This window comes from Pelodiscus sinensis, chromosome 13 (genome assembly GCF_049634645.1).
Source record: "Pelodiscus sinensis isolate JC-2024 chromosome 13, ASM4963464v1, whole genome shotgun sequence".
Classification (NCBI taxonomy): domain Eukaryota; kingdom Metazoa; phylum Chordata; order Testudines; family Trionychidae; genus Pelodiscus; species Pelodiscus sinensis.
The window spans coordinates 43,012,917-43,032,940 of NC_134723.1; the positions used below are offsets into that span (position 1 = coordinate 43,012,917).

The 20,024-nt window shown below is 45.0% G+C and overlaps 1 protein-coding gene across 2 annotated transcripts in view; it reads right to left on the minus strand.

Moving 5' to 3' along the window:
* Positions 1 to 246: 246 nt before the first annotated feature.
* The window catches only part of TBC1D8B (TBC1 domain family member 8B), a 77,257-nt gene continuing 57,479 nt past the window's right edge, over positions 247 to 20,024 (minus strand). The window contains exons 14-21 of one of the 2 annotated variants that reach the window (XM_075941110.1): positions 18,763 to 18,861; positions 16,137 to 16,205; positions 15,677 to 15,917; positions 14,557 to 14,622; positions 12,834 to 12,917; positions 11,534 to 11,590; positions 10,375 to 10,472; positions 247 to 6,785 (exon numbers count right to left, since the gene is read on the minus strand). In XM_075941110.1, coding sequence (XP_075797225.1) covers positions 6,372 to 6,785; positions 10,375 to 10,472; positions 11,534 to 11,590; positions 12,834 to 12,917; positions 14,557 to 14,622; positions 15,677 to 15,917; positions 16,137 to 16,205; positions 18,763 to 18,861 — 1,128 coding nt within the window. In that variant the 3' untranslated portion in view covers positions 247 to 6,371. Of the gene's footprint in view, positions 6,786 to 10,374; positions 10,476 to 11,533; positions 11,591 to 12,833; positions 12,918 to 14,556; positions 14,623 to 15,676; positions 15,918 to 16,136; positions 16,206 to 18,762; positions 18,862 to 20,024 lie in introns of both variants that reach the window. The other variant, XM_075941109.1, reaches the window with a different exon arrangement.

The following is a 20,024-nucleotide window of genomic DNA, read 5'->3' on the forward strand; positions in this document are numbered from 1 at the left end:
TTCAGGAGCCGTTTGGAATTGCATCCAGCCAACTGGTCTGGCTGAGCAGGTTGGCTCGTCCACTTACCCTGGGATGCACTTTCAACCACTAGCCTGTGGTCTCATTCCTGTCTGTTGGAGGGTAGGAACGCAGCAGAATACACCCAAAGATTGGCTCCAGGTCATTGCAAAGTACCCTACATCATAAGCATCGTCTGGCTTTGCAGTACGCACGTGTATACACATTTGGCCACAATTCCAGACCTCTGAAAACACAGGCAGCTTTAATTCAAGTCTTGCACTTTTAGCGTATTTGTACATTATAAGCTACAGCCCGGTGGTGAGAACCAGGCTGGTTTGACAAACAGTGAAATGTTCTTGTACATATTGTACTATATGTCATGTAAAAAAACCCTTAGACTGGCGTATGAATATTAGTTTATTTTATATGATGTCAAATATAGATACATTTATAAATGTTAAAGTATTTTGTAATGGAAAAAAAGGAAGTGTCTTATGAAGACCATTAGATTTTATTGTTATCTTGCATACACATCTCTGCACAGCTCCATTGGATAGGAGCTGTTGCAGCTCTACAAGCTTTAACAGATTGTACATAGTATTTTGGAAGAAAATAAAAGTATACTTTTAAGAGCTCTTACACCCATGCTTGTGTTCTTTGCTTGGCACGTACAGCAGGGTCTAAATGAATTTTCTAGGGATTGATTGGGTCCTTGGCATGTGGTTTAAGGCGGTAGCAAGTGGCTGATCACATCACATATCACACTTCATGGAAAAGCAACAAAAGGTGGGTGGCTCACACAACAGATGCTGGGCAGGGAGCCTACAAGTCCTGGTGAATCCTCAGGAGTGGAAGGTAGCAGAAAGACAGACCTTACCTGGTTGGGAATGAAGGGCAGGGAGACAAAGTCCCCCAGGGTAGCAGGGTAAATAGACATTAACAAGGTTCCCCCATCCTCAACTGTAGAATTGTAACGGTAAAGCTCCTCTGTTGGAATAAATCCAGCCCAGGATTAAAAAGCTGGTCTCCTCTCGCAGCTTCCCTCTGTCTGCCTCTTGTTGCCACTGCTATCTGTTGTCACTGACAGCCAGAGGACGTCTCCTTGCGCCTCTGCCCAGTCAAGTGTTCTGGCGATTGATTTGGAAAGGAATGTGCAAAACTGGGGTTGAGTGTTGAATGGGATCTGCTGCCTGTAACTGCTAAAATCCACATGGCCCTCAGTACGAGGGTGACCACATGTCCCAGTATTAGAGACTGTCTTATATTTACACCTCTGAAAAAATGGGGAGGGGGATCCTGAATGTTCGTACTAGGGAGCACATGCCACCCGTGCATGGGCTTCCTGTTTTCCTGAAGGTGCTGGGAGAACATTTAAACCCCAAACAGTCTGGGGCCTGGCCACCCTCCCCTTGAATTCCATCACAAACGTGGCTTTTAGCTCTCTGCTCCCGAGCACACACGGCTCTCTGAAGGCACAAGCCTTCTCAAATAGGGTCCCACCTTTGGGAAGTTCCAATTCATCCACTAAGGTCCTGAACCTTTGCACCCCTACAATTCCCATTTCCTGCCAAAACCCAGTCGCTCTTTGCAGCGTTCCCGGTATCGCTACCGTAAAGTGGAGAGATTCTGCTTTTAGTAACACCAAGGGTGGGATCGGCCTTCAAAGGCCCTTTTGAAAGTCACATGCTGGTTAAACCTGACAGCAAACCTCAGCTCGATGAAAAGGGAACACCATGCTCCAAAGCAGGTTTTCCTTAAGTGAAACTAATTTATTGACATCTCTTTACTTACAGTACTTTTACTGCATACATTACATTGTATAAAAAGCCAACGTGCCAGCACAAACATTTTGCATTCTTGGTGATATAACTGTAGCAAAAACGACAAAATATCTTATTTCTCTGGAAATAAATTGGAATAATTCTATTAAAACTTTTTTAAACAAACAATTTTAATTAAATATAAGAATTTTGTATAGTACAAGTGGATGGAGGCTCTCCTGTTAAGGTAAACAAACATATACATTTCTTAGTTGCCACACTGACCAACGACTAAAAACAAGATCATTTATTACATGGCCATTTACGAGTACTTAGCAATTACTGTGTTGGATGAAGTGCAACTTAAGTGTTTTTAGTACCATACGACTGAGATCACCCTCAACTTCTTAGAAAACATTAAAGTGCATATCTTTTTCAAACAATTACAATACTGGGTTCTGCTCTTCCTCCAATCTGCAAATGTAACATTCATTGATATTAGTAAATGTAACATTCATTAATTTGCCATTCCCGGCTGAAACTATTGGTCAGGCATAGTCATCCATGTGTCCCCCACTGCGATCATGCCTGCCACAGTGTTGCTGAGGCAGGTGGAAAACCCCCAGATGCACCTTTTAGTTCATTTCACTTGCATCAGGGGCACAACTATACTTTTTTGTCAGCCATTCCATCGAACTGGTATTTTAGCCTCTCTCCACTCATTTTGGGGAGGCGTTTTATATAAGCTAGTGCCAATAAAAGTGAGTTTGGGGAGAGAGGATTCCTATAGAGATTGCTAAAAGGCTGTCAGTTACCAAGAGGAGGACTGGGTGTCATGGGGTAGCCAGGTAACTGTCAGCTTTGAAGTCATGCTGGTGTTTTCATACCACCTGCTCCAACTTATGAAGTGAAAATGTATAAATAGCAAAGAGCATTAATAGCCGCAAACCCTATCCAGACAAGCTTCCCCCCACATCAAGGCCAGTCTTACCTGGGAGGCAATGTACATTTTCCTCCCTATAAAAAAGCAGGGTACTGTGCATGACAATGTCTAGCTACGGCTGTGTGGGGGGGGGGGGGGGAAGGGGGGAATTATGGGGCTCTGCCTAGTGCAAACCCACCTCTTCAGTTGCCGGCCCCTAAAATATGTCCTGAAGAGTCCAATGGGAAGTTCCTTCTAGGCAATAGCTAAGCAGGTTCTGCAACTGCCTGGAACTTTGCCAAACTCTGCTCAGTCCTCTACTCAACTGTTTCTGCACCTGGGCTCATCCAAGAGAAACCGGGGGATGTGCAGTCTCCCACAATAGCCAAACAGAGGCATGAGAGTTATTCTCAGCATCGCCACAGAGAATTTTGAAGAGGTCAAAGCTCCCAGGTAGAGATATGCCTGCCAACACTGCTAGAGCTCTCCTAAGTAGCTATTCTACCTTTGTCACCTTACAGTAGGAATCCCACAGCAGAGTCAATGGGGAGCAGAAAAGGGGTTTGCTTCCAACTAGCTTCTATAGATTGTGTTAGCCAGGCCTTTTCCACTGGGGAGAGGGAAAGGGGTTAGGAAAGGAACACAAGACACAAAGAGTGATTCTAAACTAATTCACCACAGCGTGAAGCAAGTTCCTCTCCTTTGACTTCCTACAAACACGCACCCAGTTTCACATCCTCATCTTGAATACTTAGTACTAACCATGGAGGGGGTTTCAGATCAGGGCTAAGTGGTGTGAGGGGATCACAGGGTGGTTCACAGCCTGCAAACACCGGGAGTGCCACGAGTGCTTCCCCAAAGCATGTGCACACTTCCTTGCCCCCCACCGAAAAAGGATTTCCTCTGGAGGGTCAACCTTGCAGGGCAAAGCCTCCTAATCATGGCCATCTGGAGCTTGCATGGCACAGAAGGTCAAGGCAATTGTATGCTGCACCAGAACACAGGTGTATATTGATTGAATGATTAAAACAGACGTTACATTCTCTGTTCAAAAACCTATAACAAACAACTAAAAAGACAATCTCTTGGGATAATACAATAAACCAAGATTGTACCCCTAACTTTTAACCAGATCTTACATGCATGCTGGTCATTCTGTGCATAAATATGTGTGTGATAATTATACTAGAGAGGCAGGTACAGAACTTGTATATAATTGGCTCTGTACAGTCCTTTTGATTAATAACAGAAAATGCATGACGTTCGTAAAGTCAAATTTTTGCCTAACAGCCATATAATATCATGCCTACTACATTTTACAAACGTCTTTAACACCTTCTTCCTGCATATCATTTAACCTGCATCTAACTCTTTTCATAACTTGTTTCCACACCCGCCCCCAAAAAAATCAATAAGCCTTTAACTTGCCTGGCAAATACACCATACTTGTTAACCCACAGTGAAGCCTGAAATTTAACACATATGGCTTGATGCTGCTCAGCCTTTTGCACAAGGAACTGCATTGACTTCAATGGGGTTGCTTGCATTCTGCTTATGAGCCAGTTTGCCTGATCAATCAAGCCCTGCCTAGAACATCGAGTTACCTGCTTTTTGTTTTTAAAAGAGCAGTTAGTAAAACAGATATACAGATGATTGCAGCAGTATCCATTTCAGCCTTAGAAATATACACTATAGACTTTTCAGACTGCAATACATAATATACAAATCAAAATGATATAACCTCAAGCCACATTTAAGTTTCTAATTCTAAGTAAACTGCCTAATTTCACTTGCTGTACATACTATTATCCAATTTTTGCAAGTATTCCTTTAGTTAAGATCAATTTACATTCAATCCTGAGATTAGGAAGAAATGGTTCTATACGTGCATTGATATTGATCAGGAACAAAACAGTTGCCAGCTTCTTTCAAGGAGTCATGGTAACTTTCCTCCCACTCACAGGGACAGAATTTCAACACCGTTTTGCAACACAGCCAAGTTCAGAGATCTTAGTTCTGTTTCTACTCTGTGTAAGCATCAGAGAAAAAGCACCTAATATTGGTGCTGCCGCCTGTCCCAAATTCTTTACAAGTAGCACGCGCCTTATAAAAACGGTGCTGCTTTGCACTCCTTGATATGCATTAACAGGCACGGTTTATCAATTTGTAAAAATACAAGGTTTTCTGCTTTTTCCCCATTTTAACGCACACTACCTGCACAGCAGCCAAACAATTTTTCCTCAGTAACATTAGCAGAGTTTGCCCCCAAAGGATCCTTACAATAAAGAGCTAGCTGCTCCTTTTTTAAATGACTCAGAAAGCGCCTTTTTTTTCCTGCTGTCGTATTAAAAACTCTGACACTCAGACTCTGAAGGATTTTGTTGCTGCTATTTGTTGTGCTGGATCCAACTATCACAGTGGTCATTAACCAAAAGTGAAGACCAATGGCAGAAGATAAGAGTTACCAGCTTGAGCTTGATTTAAAGGTAATAAAGCAGCATCTGCCAGAGCAGACCAGCAGCCTGGCTCAGCAGTCATAATTAGGAGGTGGCTACTGATGGCTACTATTGCGTTTTGAAACAACATTCAAACAAACTCACGATTCCCTGACATGCTCCAGATGAGAGAATTATCCCTTTCCTCCCTGCATGCAGATAGAGACAAAATGCAGGTGCTTCACATACATCATAACCTTATTCCTTGTAGAGTAAAAGGAATTAGCTGTTGTCCACCAGTTTCCTTGTGCCTCCAGCAAGCTGGAATACAGTTGACTGGATGTTCAGCATTTTGATAAGCCGTCCCCCAGCTTGCTCATCCTTGTGTAACGGTAGCCACAAGAATATCAGTTAGCTCCCCCATCCCGGCAACTTAGGGATACAGGATATTGGCGGGGAAGAGAGAACCTACTCATCTGGCTTGATGCAGGAAACCATGGAGTCAGGAGGGAAATCGTGCCCGAGCTACAAAATCTGGGTCCCCAAAATTCCAGGCTGTACAGATTCAGTGTAGAAATGCTGCCCTCTGGGAAGTTAGGATTCTGGTCTGGATTTTGCATAGATTCAGACCAAGCTCTGACACCAGCTATTTACTAGAAGTCAGTGGGGACTGATAAAGAAAAGATTAACGCTACAGTACAGCAAACAAGTAAAAAAAAAGGGAAACTTCCTTTTTTATCAACAATGTTGCTTTGACCATCAAGGATACCAGTTCAAAAAAAATCTACTCCCTTTTGCACTGAGGCTTTTGCCACGGGCTGGTGAGAGTTTACATGGAGATTTAGAAAGATTATTTAGAAATTAAACCAGCCTGAAAGTAAAGCACTCAGATGCTAGTACTACCTATAACTGAAGATGGCAGAAAATCATTATATTCATCCCCACAATGACCAGTAAATTAAGAAGCATGTAACCAGTAATAGTCATATGGAAAGTTTTGCAACAGAGTTGCATTAAGAATTTCCTAGCAATAGTGCATATTTTGTATAATGTGGTAAAAATGCAGTTTACTTTCCTGTCCTTATTGAACTCTACTGAAATTTATTGAAAGATGCAATTGTGCTTCGAAGTGTTCTTAACTACTTCATAACATATTACAAAGCTAAATCCTCAAACCTCATTCTCAGTATAAACAACGCTCAATTTCCATAGCAATGGCCTTTATGTTACACAGAGTACAAAGGGGAAGAAAACTATACTCTTCTTCTCGCTTTTAATTGCGAAGTTTTAGCATTTTCTATCTTGGCTTTTATATCTAGAGGTTTCTCAAAAAATCTCACCAAAGCTGGTTCATTTAACAAGGATGCCAGGATCTGCTCGAAGGCAAAAGACCATTCGTGGTCGTCTCTGCCAGAGCGCTGTCCTTTCCTGCACTCCGGCTGGGGGGGTTCACCGTCCTCCTCCTGTGTGTTCTGGCCTTCAGTGCTAGACTCTGCCGCAGACACTGGGCTTTTGGCTGATGACGTGGGGCTTTGGAGTCTTCTCCCAACTTCTTCCATCTTCAGCAAGAGACTGGTGACAGTCGCTATAGCCCGATATAACAGCTCCTCTTCAGGGTCCCCGTGGAACAAGTTGTATAAAGTCTTTGAGAACTGGATGAATTGGAACTAGGGAGTAATAAGAGGGAGACTATTGAGAGAACAAACATCAACTCAAAGGCCCACCAACAGGCTTGTCTTTTTAGCTAGTGTTCTTTCCTCCTCCTCAAAAATCACTGATCATGGAAAAGCATCCTCAAACAGTGATTCCCGAATCCCGATCCGTGTGCCGCTGCTGGAGCCAGGCTGTGGTGAGGCTGTCCCTGGTTCCAGCTCCGTGGCAGTCATGCAGCCCGGCCGGTGAGGCTGTGTGGTGGGCAGCTGCCCCATGTGCCACACTTGGGCCGGGCAGCAGTGAGGCTGTCCCTGCTGGGGAAAGCCTCACCACGGCCCCAGTTCCATGTGGCGGGTGGCTGCTCTGGGGATTGGGGGCGCTCCTGGGACGGCTGGGCCATGTGGCGGAGCAGGACCGCCCTGCCACACTGAGGCCTGGAGGCTGGCTCAGGGACCCCCTAGCAGGGTGACAAGGGTTGAGCAGGGGACACCACTACCCAGGCGGTTAGGGTGGGGTGAGGGGACAAGACAGGAGAAGCCTCCCCAGCCAAAGTCAGCGCCCTGATGCTTTCAGCCAAACCTCTCCCTTGCTTGGTCCCCCTTTTCTTTCCCTCCCTGCTTCCTCCTGGCCACAGGCCCCCTTCCCCTGCCTGCTGTACCCTTTTGCCGCTCTCCAAAAATTAGTGAAAACCAGAACTATTCCGCAAAGCATGTCACCAGTTTAACAACGTATGATTTTGATCTTCCCATCCACACAATGACATGTGTTGTGTGCACACAGATGCAACGTAAAACACGTGACTGCTTAAAATTAATCATAACGAATATGCAAATGTTTCAGTGCCAGTCTGCCGAAAGGTTTTGAATGAGTTTGCTGACCCGCAGTATGAAAAAGGTTGGGAACCACTGGTCTAAAAGCACAATGGCCATTCCCCACTTTGAAACATGCCTTCCCCCACGCAGCAGGGCGAACAGGCCAGTATTACATCCAAAGAGATGCCTCCAGCTGGTTTGTAATGGCGCTAAAGTCTCCTATAAATGGGTAGGTGATACTCAGACGCTCAGAGCCAAAGAAAAACTCCTAAACAGGGGAAAAAAAAAAATCTCTCCCCCCTTCCACTGATGCCTTAATACAGCAGTGGGGAAATATTGGCCTGTGCCACGGTTAGCCCCTGGCCTCTGCCACTGTATTCACCTGTGCCTGGTATGGGTGACTGCAGCTCCCATTGGCCGCAGATCACTGTTCCCAGACAATGGGAGCTGCAGGAAGCAATGTCCCCGTCCATGCCGATTTCTGCGGCTCCCATTGACTGGGAACAGCAATACAGAGCCAACAGGTGCTGCAATCATAGACTTTAAGGTCAGAAGGGACCATTATGATCATCTAGTCTGACCCCCTGCACAATGCAGGCCACAGAATCTCACCCACACACTCCTAGAATAATCCTCTCACCTATATCTCAGATATTGAAGTCCTCAAATGATGGTTTAAAGACCCCAAGATACAGAGAATCCTCTCGCAAGTGACCCGTGCCCCATGCTACAGAGGAAGGTGAAAAACCTCCAGGGCCTCTGCCAAGCTACCCTGGAGGAAAATTCCTTCTCGACCCCAAACATGGCGATCAGCTGAACCCTGAGCATATGGGCAAGACTCATCAACCAGACACCCAGAAAAAAGTTCTCTATAGTAACTCCTATCTTCCCACCATTGGCCTATTTACCACTGATAGTGAAAGGTCAATTAATTACCAAGATCATGTTACCTCATCAAACCATCCCCTTCATAAACCCACCAAGCTTAATCTTGAAGCCAGATAGTCTTCCAAGGGAAGTAGAGGGGGCAAAAGACCTGTTTCAGAACTTCACTCCTCTGATGGTTAGAAACCTTTGCCTAATTTCGAGTCTAAACTTCCTACTAGCCAACTTATATCCATTTGTTCTTGTGTCCACATTGGTATTGAGCTTAAAGAATTTCTTCACCCCCCCCTCCCGGCATTTATCCCTCTAATGTATTTAAAGAGAGCAATCATATCTCCCCTCAGCCTTCTCTTGGTTAAGGTAAACAAGCCAAGTTCCTTGAGTCTCCTTTCATAAGAAAAGGTTTTCCATTCCTCGGATCATCCTAGTGGCCCTTCTTTGTACCTGTTCCAGTTTGAATTCATCCTTCTTAAACATGGGAGACCAGATCTGCACACAGTATTCCAAATGAGGTCTCACCAATGCCTTGTATAATAGCACTAACACCTCCTTATCTCTACTGGAAATACCTCGCCTAATGCATCCCAAAACCGTATTAGCCTTTTTTACGGCCATGTCACATTGGCGGCTCATAGTCATCCTGCGATCAACCAGGACTCCGAGATCCTTCTCCTCTTCCGTTACTTCCAACTGATGTGTCCCCAGTTTATAACTAAAGTTCTTGTTATTAATCCCTAAATGCATAACCTTACACTTATCACTATTAAATTTCATCCTATTTTTACTACTCCAATTTACAAGATCATCCAGATCTTCCTGTATGATATCCCGATCCTTTTCTGAATTGGCAATATCTCCCAACTTTGTGTCATCCGCAAACTTTATTAGCACACTCCCACTTTTAGTGCCAAGGTCAGTAATAAAAAGATTAAACAACAATGGTCCCAGAAATGATCCCTGAGGAACTCCGCTAGTAACCTCTCTCCAACCTGACAGTTCACCTTTCAGTATGACTCGCAATAGTCTCCCCTTTAACCAGTTCCTTATCCATCTCTCAATTTTCATATTGATCCCCATCTTTTCCAATTTAACCAATAATTCCCCATGTGGTACTGTATCAAATGCCTTACTGAAATCGAGGTAGATTAGATCCACTGCATTTCCTTGATCTAAAAAATCTGTTACTTTCTCAAAGAAGGAGATCGGGTTGGTTTGGCACCATCTACCTTTTGTAAAACTATGTTGTAATTTGTCGCAATTGCCATTAACCTCAATGTCCCTAACTACTTCCTCCTTCAAAATGTTTTCCAATCGCCCGGACCTGTGGAGGCACAGGTAAATACAGCAGCGGCAGCCGGCCAAGGGCTAGCCCTGGTGAACTGTTGCCATCTTATTGCCCACCCCTGCCTTAATACACAAGAACAAGGCTGAGTGTCAAAAGCAGGAATAAAGATCACGTTCAGAGAACTCTTGCAGTCACTTAGTCAAATAGCAGAACATGAGGGTCAGGGAAATGGAATGAGGATGGCAAGATGCGTCTTCCGTCTCACACAAGGATTTAACACGGAGCGTTTAACATGCAGTACGAACTCAAGCGAGCACTTACATAGCAATGCTCTCATATAGATCGCCATAAAAATAGTGACCCACAAGACAAACTACTTGATCATATGCTTCTGTTGCCCTCTTCCCCCTCAAGTCCCTCAGCCCTTCAGGATAGCCCTGCGTCACCTGCTCACCTAATCCTAACTGCAAATGTAACCTGGACAATAAAAATGGTCTGTATGAAACTCCCAGTCAATTGAGAAATAGTAGCCCAATCCCACTGCACTTTAGCTATTATGCCAATCTCAAGGAGTGTCAGTGAAAAACTAGAGTGATAAAGGAGTCAAAGAGACAGTTTTACCTGGTTCATTCTAGGCAAATCCTTAATATTTTCTTCTTTTTTAAGAAGTTCATCTTGCCATTGCTTCAGATAGGCCTGAATATCAATCTTCTCTTTACCTGCTTGAGAGAAAAAAATATTTCAGAGCTAATAGATTTCTGACGTATTCCACCTTGGAACATGTTCTGCTAAGTCACATATGTCCTGCAACGTTTGGCTTATCTTTTTCTTTGGACACAATCATCAGATATTAAAGGAAAGAAATCTAACCACAGCACAAGGTTTCCTATATAGAGATATGAAAACACATGCCAAGGTTCAAGCGAGAAGCCGAGTCAGCACTAAGATTCAAGTTCCGATTTGGCAGATCTCCCAAGAACAAATTTATGTGTGAGATCTTGGCTATTTGCTAGCTTGGAATCCAATTGCAGAGGCAGGTTTTAATCAGAGAATTCAAACCCAACTTCTCTCCAAAGCTTTTATGCCGTTCAGGTGAGAAGTACCAGTTTTGGCCCATAAGATGGACAGTATTTTTGTGAAGCGTCAAGGTGATATTAAGGATGCTAAATGGCATTTAATCAACTAATCGACTAGTCAATGGAATTTCCATCGATTAGTTGAAAAGGAACGAAAACTGTGGGGGGCAGACTGCTCTGTTAAGGAAGGAAGCTGCCTTTTAAATGTATTAAGAGCAGCCAGGCTCTTAAGTTTAAAAAGCACAACCACAGCAGTGGGGACTGGGTGCCAGCCAGGAATCAGCTGATTCCCATCTCACACCCAGTCCCCCGCTACACCTCTGCCTCCCCGCAGAGATGGTGCTGGGAGGGAACCAGTTTTTAAGCTGGTTCCCCCCAGCACCAGCTCCTGCTCCCCCCTCCTTGCTGCCTCTCTCTGGTAGTTAATGACTTATATGAAATGAGCTGGTATCCTCAGCACAGTTCCTACTCCACTGTCTTAGTGAGACCAAGGACAGACTAGGTAGAGATGAATTTAACCCCTACCTGTGACCTGCCCTGAGAAAGCCCAACAATACAAAGGGATTAGACATAAGTTCTATCATGCAGGAGCGGCCATAAGGAAGAGATGCTACATTTCTTCTCCACACATGCAGCTGATTCTTCTTTCCCAAAGGCATCACATGGCTACCAAGTCTCTGGCTTTGCTGGTCAAGCTTCTTTACCTTTTTCTGGGCTTCTCTTCAAAGCATCAGCTTCTTGACTATCCACAGGGGAGGAAACTACATTTGAAAAGAAGAAAGTGTTTGGTGTTTCTTTCTCAGACTGAATTTTATAATGTGTTTTCCTTCATCAAAATTTCCTTCTTCAAAAAGGAGGATATCTAAGACTAAGTCTACACTGGCACTTTGCAGCACTATAACTTTCTGGCTCAGTGGTGTGAAAAAACACTCCCCCAAGCACAGCAAGTTACATGCTTGTTTGTGTATAGAGCTCAGCTGTGACAGAGCAGAAGCTATACGGAGGCACCTACAGGCCTCCTTAAGAGCAAGAATTGTTAACCATACCACAGAGCTAGCTAGAGACTGCAAAGAATTGTCAGGGGCACAGTCTCAAATCCTCCCCATTACCTCTGTCCCCAGGTGTTCAAGACTGGTGGAACGTTTATTGCAGGTTTTGTATTGCTGACATAGGTTTACACCTCCCCCACACAGCTTACGAAGAAGAAAGAGGAAGTCAAGGCCAAGGGAAAGAAATGAGTTTTCCCAAAGGAAATATTCTATAAGATCCTCAGCAATTTGGACTCATTTCTTTTTGTACAAGACTTCAGAAACTGAGGAGGATGTTCCTGACACCTCAAGAAGATTATGAATTTAAATTTTTAACTCCCTGGAGCAAGGACTTTTCCTGTTTTTGAGTAGTTATAAGCATACAGTCAGCAGTTCAACACAAAGAAAACCTGACATCCATTAGGCTTCTGCTGTACTGAAACCACTGGTTAGCACTCTGACCAGTATTTTCTCATTGCTCCTTGTGTTTTCCCATCTGTCTTTATCCTCCTGCTCTTTGCTGTCTTAAATCTATAAGCTCCTTGGGTATTTTTGTTCTGCATTTGTACAGCACCCACCTCCATGGCCCATGACTAGGGCTCCTGCACACTATCATAATACAAGTAAACACATACATGAAATAATAATTAGGTACTGCTTATTGTGGTATTCCACAGAATCTAGCCACTAACCTGAGGCAATACACAGAGATACAAAAAAAATACAACTCTGAGAAGACAGTAGGTGGATATTTGTAGAGAACTTCTGCACTGCTTTGTGGGATGCATTTAATCTTTAAGGCTGGGGCTTTTGTAAGAATTCATGTCATCTGCAGGTACATTTTACAGCATTCTCCAGGGCAGGACTTGTGTCTTCATAGGCATTCATACAGGACCCAATCTTGATTAGGCTGAGCTCTACTCCAGCACAGCTAATAGACGGTCACCAAATCTAAACCAAGCATGCTGGTGCTTACCATTGAGTTGACTGAAATGAATCAGCTCTTCTTTTGAAAGTTCATCACCTTTGGAAGGGCTTAGAGATTCCACTTCAGTAAAAGCTGTAGGAAAAGTTAGGGTAATCAATACAATGAATGGGACTTGGGCCATCAACACACTGGAAAGAGCAACATAGTGACAGCCAAGAAACTTTCTTATGGTTTCTTGGTGCTACATGAGCTGAAAGAGGTGGAGGAGGTGGGAGAAGACAAATAAGGACCTAACAGTAAAGAGAATAGAAAGAAAAAAAATTGAGCACACTTTCTGAGTGCTTGGAGTAGAAATTCCTCCATACAAACCCCATTTCTGGAGTAAGCTGTATTCAGAATTAATGGCAACAAAATGCTCAGCAAGCCATTAGCGAAGGGTTCTGAAAGAATATGGAAATATTGTTTATTAATAATACACCACAATGATTTAGGGCCTGATACTGCAACACGAGTCATGCAGAAGGCTCCATACAGGTGCGGGGATCCACCCATGTAGGGGTCTGCAAACTCCATTTGCAGGTTCAAGGCTTAGTACTTTTTGGCTGATGATTTCGAAGGGCTTTAGAAACAAGTGAGGAAAGCTCACAATGCTCCTGGGAGATTAAGGGAATTCTCCAGCACATGGCAGAGCTGGCAAAAGTAACCTGATTACTTGACTTCCAGACAAGGGGCGGGGCGGGAAGCCCTCCAAACACCCCACCTTTCCTCAGAACATTTTCCACATTCAGATCCAAATTTAGCAAAGCACGTAAGTATGTTCTTAACTAAAAACACATGCTTTAGTCCCACCGAAGTTAAGGCAATTAAGCATGTGCTTAAGGACTTTGCTGAACAGGGGCCTTAGGGTTTGGGTCTTTCATGAAGTTAATGGAGGCTCCCACCGATTTCCATAGGCTTTGGATCAGGCTTTTAGTAAACAAATCTCTCTAAAGAAGTGCATTGTTAGATAATGGGGACCTCCCTTCCTCGACTTCCCCTGGGCTTTATCATTTGGAGGGCAAAGGAGGCATCTGCCCTGAAACCTGGTGATTTAAAAGGGTTTGGGACTCCCAGCCTCAGCCACCACTACAATGGCAGCAGTGGTGGCTGGAGTTCCAGGCCCTTTAAAATCACTGCTGGAGCCCCATGCAGTACGCTCTGGGAAGCTGGCTGGGGAAGGCTCATCCCCCCGCTCCCAGGAGCATGGAGTCACGCACCCTCCCCCCCCACCTTGCGTAGAGGCCCAGCAATTCTGTCGGCTGCCTTGGTCTTATCACATCTCTGAATCAAACCAGATACTGCATGTTTCCATGTCATCTCTCTCCAGCCTTTCATGGCAAAATGCTGACAAATCAAGAGATGAGAGGCAAATTTACAAACAAAATCAATGGCTGAACATAGACATCGGGCTTCTGAAGAGCAACTAGAGTAATAACAGAAACTCAGTGACCAGCACTGTTTTGTAGCACAAACAGCACAGGGGTATGTTTGTCCCAGAGAATAAAGCAGAAGTGCTCCAGGAGCCTACTAGGTGGTCCCTGGTCCTGTGGAACACACTACACTGGGTGAAGCAGGTGCAGACACCACAGCGGTGGGTCAGCACTGTGCATGTTGTACTAGTGAAACAACAAAGAACACGCAGGCCTTGGAAATTAAAGAATGAAAGAGGAAGAGTGATGGAAACAGCAGTAGCCAAGAGAAGAGCTCTCAAACAATACTGCTAAAAACTTACCTGGAGGGATGTGCAGCTTAAAAAGCAGCTTCAGCTTGTCAGTGAAACTTCCATTACACATGACATCTGTAAGGAGAAAGGCAAGACATTCCTTTCAACTAGCTCAGATCTTGGGGGAAAACCCTAGTAACATGAACAGGAACAGCAGAGCATGGCTGAAGTTGGACATGTGCAAGGAAGCTGAGGGAAGGTGCAGTTGAATTTGGGTTTGTCTATACTGTGAAATGAGTTGTTGTTTTACAACAGAGTCAGACATTTTATTGAACACGTTTTAAACCACCTCTTAGTACCTAGATAAAGAGAGACACATTTATTGAGTTAGTAAATCCTTCGCGGGAATGGCCAAAATTGGAGGTATGGCAGCCAGAAACATAGGCAGAGTTGAATGCACACAATTTATTTGCCAGATAAGGATACCTTATTATCCTTATCTGTGCTGATTTTTTTTCATGTGTTTTTGTTAAACATTTACTTCCTATGCAAACAGCATTCTAGATTAGATATAAAAAAGTGTTAATGCAACATTAAGGTTTAATTTTATTCACAGCTAAATTCATAAAAAAGTAAATGAAAAATTATGCTCCCAGCAGACATGCTAGCTCAGCTATGTTGCATGTGTTGTCTGCGTGATGATACATAGTGGAAGAAGTATTTTTCATCAGCTAGACAGGTTGTGCAATAAGGCCTAGTTAACACTCTGTTCAGAACTTGAACTTCTGCACTGCCCAGCTTTCGGGAATTACATCTTAAAGTTGCATTAATACATACTAAGCACGGAAAATTTCAAGCCAATGTTTCAGAAAAATTACTAGTAAGTGAAGTCAGAGGTTAACAATAGAAACTGCTTTGACCCTTTATATATAGGGGGCACATCCAGAGCATTTTAAACAAATTTTAAGCTAATCGTTTTAAACCACTTTCAACCAGACTAAGCAACACCATATCTGAGGTTATAAATATACCCTGTAAGCCAGGTGCCTCAATAGAGTCCATATTTGGGCCTGATTCTGCAGGATAATGAGTACTATCAATCCAATAGTTAAAGGGAACTGAGGGAATCCAGCACCTCCCTGGAACAAGCCTCATGTCAATATAGTATCTGTATTCAATAGTCTCCTACCAAGGGCACAGGCAAATTCTTTGAAGTTTATAAGGCAATCGGAGTTTTCGTCCAGCAACCTGAACGTCCACAGTGCAAGAGAGTCCCTGTTTGCACAATGCGCCCATGGACTCAGGAGATGATAGAGGACCCTGAACTGCTGGCAGTTGATCCGATACTGGTCCAGATATGGCAGACTGGGGTCATGGTGTCTCAGGACTGGGCTATTTGCATTCCAGTAACATGACAGAAAATGCTCCTTCTATAAAGAAAAAGCAAAGAATTAGTCCAAGAGAAAAGAAAATTCTACTTGAGGGAAAAAATATTGAACGTGTTTCTGGTGTTATTTGAAGATGACATTGTAAGAGTGTATGCATTAAATGTTCCTTTTCATTGGGTTGGAACTGTGACATTTCCTTATCAGAACTGACCCTAAATACAGACTTTCTGCAAATGACATTAAAGAAAAACAGCACATTACCTTGAATAATTCATACAGCTCTTCCAGGTCACTAGGATTGAATTTTACATCCTGAGACATAACACGCAGCTAAAGAAATTAAAATAAAAAATTTAAATAGTGACTTTCCCCATTTGCTCTACAGTCTTATTCCAATGCTCTCTAAGATTTTAGCTCACATTTAAGAGGTTGTTTGAATTTTGCCTACAGATTTTTTTGCTGCTTACAATTATGGAATGAGTGGAGAATCTCTAAAACAAGTCAAGGATCACATACTTACCCAAAGAGGAGAGAATAAATCAAATCCCATTGCATGTGGGTGTTCATCCTACACTACTGACACCAGAAGACAACTCATATACCAGCCTGTGCATACTAATGCAATATATGGCTTCATTCACAAAGGACAAATGGCTCTTTCAGTCCATGCAAACAAAGGTTCATTTTTCGTAAGAGAATTAGGAATTCAAGTGTACAACTCCTTACTGCCAAGGGCAGCTTCAAGACTAGCATCCACATTCACAATATGTTACCCATATAAAACAGGGCTGAGGAATCTCCAGTGCACCAGCTGGATGGCTGCAGGCATGGCCACTCACAGCTACCCTCGGCTGCCATTCCCACAGCTCCTATTGACTGGGAATGGTGAAGTGGTGGCCCAGGGGCTAAACAGTGAACTGCATCCAGCCTACAGACTAGAGGTTCCCCATCCCTGATCCAAAAGGAAATACAACAGTGATGGTTTCAGTGCCCATACTAGATTACTGCAGCATTTACAGAAACCCTTTACTGCAGAAAGAGATGTTACAGGTTGAACCTTTCTAGTTCAACCTGACTGGTGCCATACAAGGTTGGACCTCCCTGGTCTGGCACACTTGGGACCTGATTGGTCCTGCATATGGGATTTTCCGGACCAGGGGAGGTCATTTCTGGGCCCCCTACCCTACTCCCCAACACCAGGCCTCCTGGCTTCCCCCCACAACCCAGCTGAGCCACGCACAGGCTCCCAGCCCTCCGACCCAGCCCAGTCAAGCCACACGTTGGGCTTTCTGGCTCCCCCCTATCCCCCAGCCCAACTGGGCCGCATATCACTGTCTTCCCCCCCCCCCGCATCGCACTAGGCTCCTGGCCCCTCCACCCCTCGCAGTGCACCAGGGGGGAGTGCACAGATCCTGGAACATCTGTGGTCTGGGTGTTGCCAGATCAAAGAGTTCCAATTTATTGAGGTACAACCCCAGTTATCTCCTTTGTGATTTTCCATTGATGGTTTATTGGTTACTAGTACTAGACTTCATTTCTTCCTTGCAAAATAGAATATACAATTAAATTATTACTTAATTAATTGGTTATTACTTTAGTGTTTCATTGTCACATGTGTCACAGGCCTTATGTCTCGAAGGAAAGTGCACTACATTTAACAGCAGCTCACAGCAATGCAGGGCAGCCCACACTGCACTATTCTCTGTGGCTCCCTGCACTGATCAGAGTCCTTGGAAGCATGTGGTGTTACCAACAGGAGCAGCAGCTCACATTTTCATTTGCAGATTCAAAACACCTTGGACCAATCCCCCATTTACTAGAGCAGTGTTTCCCAATTTTATTTGGCCATGGACCCTTTTCAGAATGTCAAGGAACCCCTAAGTTTGTCAAGCAAACAAAAAGGGGGGGGGGGAGAAGAGGAGGGAAACCTACCAATGCATGAAAATCACATTCCTTCCCCAAGACCCCACCCCTTCCTTGAGGCCCCATCCTCTCCGTTCCCCTCCTCTCCATCACTTACTGTCCCCAGCCCTTATACCTCTCACTAGCTTGAGACAGGAGGTGCGGGCTCTGGAATGGGAATGAGGGATCTGGGTGTGGGCAGGGGTGAGAAGTGCAAGCTCTGGGAAGGAATTTGGATGCAGGAGAAGGGGATGCTGGCTTAGGGAGGAGGCTCCAGGCTGGGAAGTGTTGGGCTCAGGTGGAAGGTTGGGGTGCTGAACAAGCCACAGGCTTGTGGGCGCTTCCACGATGCCATCCTGGGGGGTGGGGAGGGCGCGGGGAGCCCCAGGGCAGAGTGCGCTGCCTGCACAGTCGGAGCTGTGCAGCCCCGGGTCTCCTGAACTCCCCCCATTCTCCTCCACGGCCTTTCTGCATGGTGAAAAACAGCCCCAGCTGTTCAGGCAGCACGCGCCGGCTCCTTTGGGGAGGGGAAGTGCTTCCCTCCCCGCTGTGGGTCACGTGGGATCACCTCTGTCTGGCACCTCCCTAGTGTGCCGGCCGGGAGCAACTGTTCCCTCTGCCCCTGCCTCCCTACGCCTCTGCGTCGCCAGGGAGGAAAGGGAAACACGTGTGCTGCTTCTTTAAGCTGGCTAGCCGGCTCTCTCTCTTTCAGAGGGGGCGGGGGAGTGCCGGCTCCTCGTGGAACTCCTACTTTTGCTTCGCGCAACCCCAGGGTTCCACGGAGCACCAATTGGGAAACACTGTACTAGAGACACCCATCAGAGAAGGATTTCAGCCTTCAAGGAATTATTCACTCGTCCTGGGATTTCGTAGGTCAGCTTCATTCAATCCCTTGCATTTTCCAAAAGGGAGGAAGTCTAGCAGAGGAAAGGCAACAAATGCTACTTCACATGGCCCATAGAGTCTGTCCTTTCAGGACACTTACCACATTCTGCTTTGTTGTAGTTTCTAGAGTCTGGATCACATACAGCCTGTTCCTGCAGCGCATTCTCTCCACGTCCTCATATCGAATATCACCATATTTCTAGGGGGAAAAAACAACTCTGAGAAATTGAATTTCAGCTACTTCCAGCCACGGAGCAGCTCACATACGTGGGTATTTTTGCTTTTCCTGCCACTAAAAAAGCAGCAGCAACACTGGCACGTCTGCACTCTGGAAACTCACCGATGAGTAAAGGTGTATTTACAGCCAGGCACCCATGGCTGACCCATGCCCGTCGACTTGGGCTTCTGATGCTCGGGCTCTGGGATTGTTTCAGTGCTGTGTTGACTTCCGGGCTGGAGCTGGGGTTCTACCACCCTGCAAGCTGAGAGGGTCTCAGTGCTTGGTTTCTAGCCTCAGCCTAGAAATCTACACGTTAGTGACGTATCCCTGTAGCCTGAGTGCTATGAGCCCACCTTGGTGGCACTGGTCAGCTGTGGGGTTTTCTTTGCTGTGTGGACATAAAGGCCAGCAGGCAGAACTGTCCTTCGGTGTGCACACCCGCACGGGGGACTAAGGGTGTGTTAGGTGCCCCCTTTCCTACAGAGGGTGGGTCCTTGTGTGGGATGAGGAGGAGGAGGAAGTCCTCTTTGAAGGGCTATTGCACCCCTCCCGTATAAGTGAGGAGACAGAGTGCTCCACATGCTGGCCAGCAGGGCTGAACTGACAAGGAAGCCGGGGTGTGTTTACACTGCACAGTAGCTCCAAATAAGAGACGCCATTTGAGCCATGCAAATTGCGTATCTTATTCCGATCTTATTTCAAAATTGCTTATTTCGTCATTTGGCGCTGTCTACACAGCACCAAATGTCGAAATAACCTGCTATCCTGAAATGTCCCTTTCTCCTCATGGAAAGAAGCTTACAGGGTCGTCGGAATAGCGAGCCCGAAATAACAGGCCTGCTGTTAGGGTGCAGGATAGTTATTTTGGGATACTCCAGTATCCCGAAATAGCATTAGTGTAGACGTAGCCTGGCAGATAACTTCCTTCCTAGTGCAAAGAGGGAATCAGGGAGGGAATTTCAACTCAGTCACAACTAGCTCCCTGGTCTATTCCTCTGGCAGGGCTGCTATCCAATGCCCTTCATGAGAGGTAGACTACAAATTTATCATTGAGTCTTAAATAGATGCAACAAATTAAGAACTACAGACCCATCCACATACAAACTAAAAATTGCTCCTTTATGATTTAGCCTGAAAAGGAA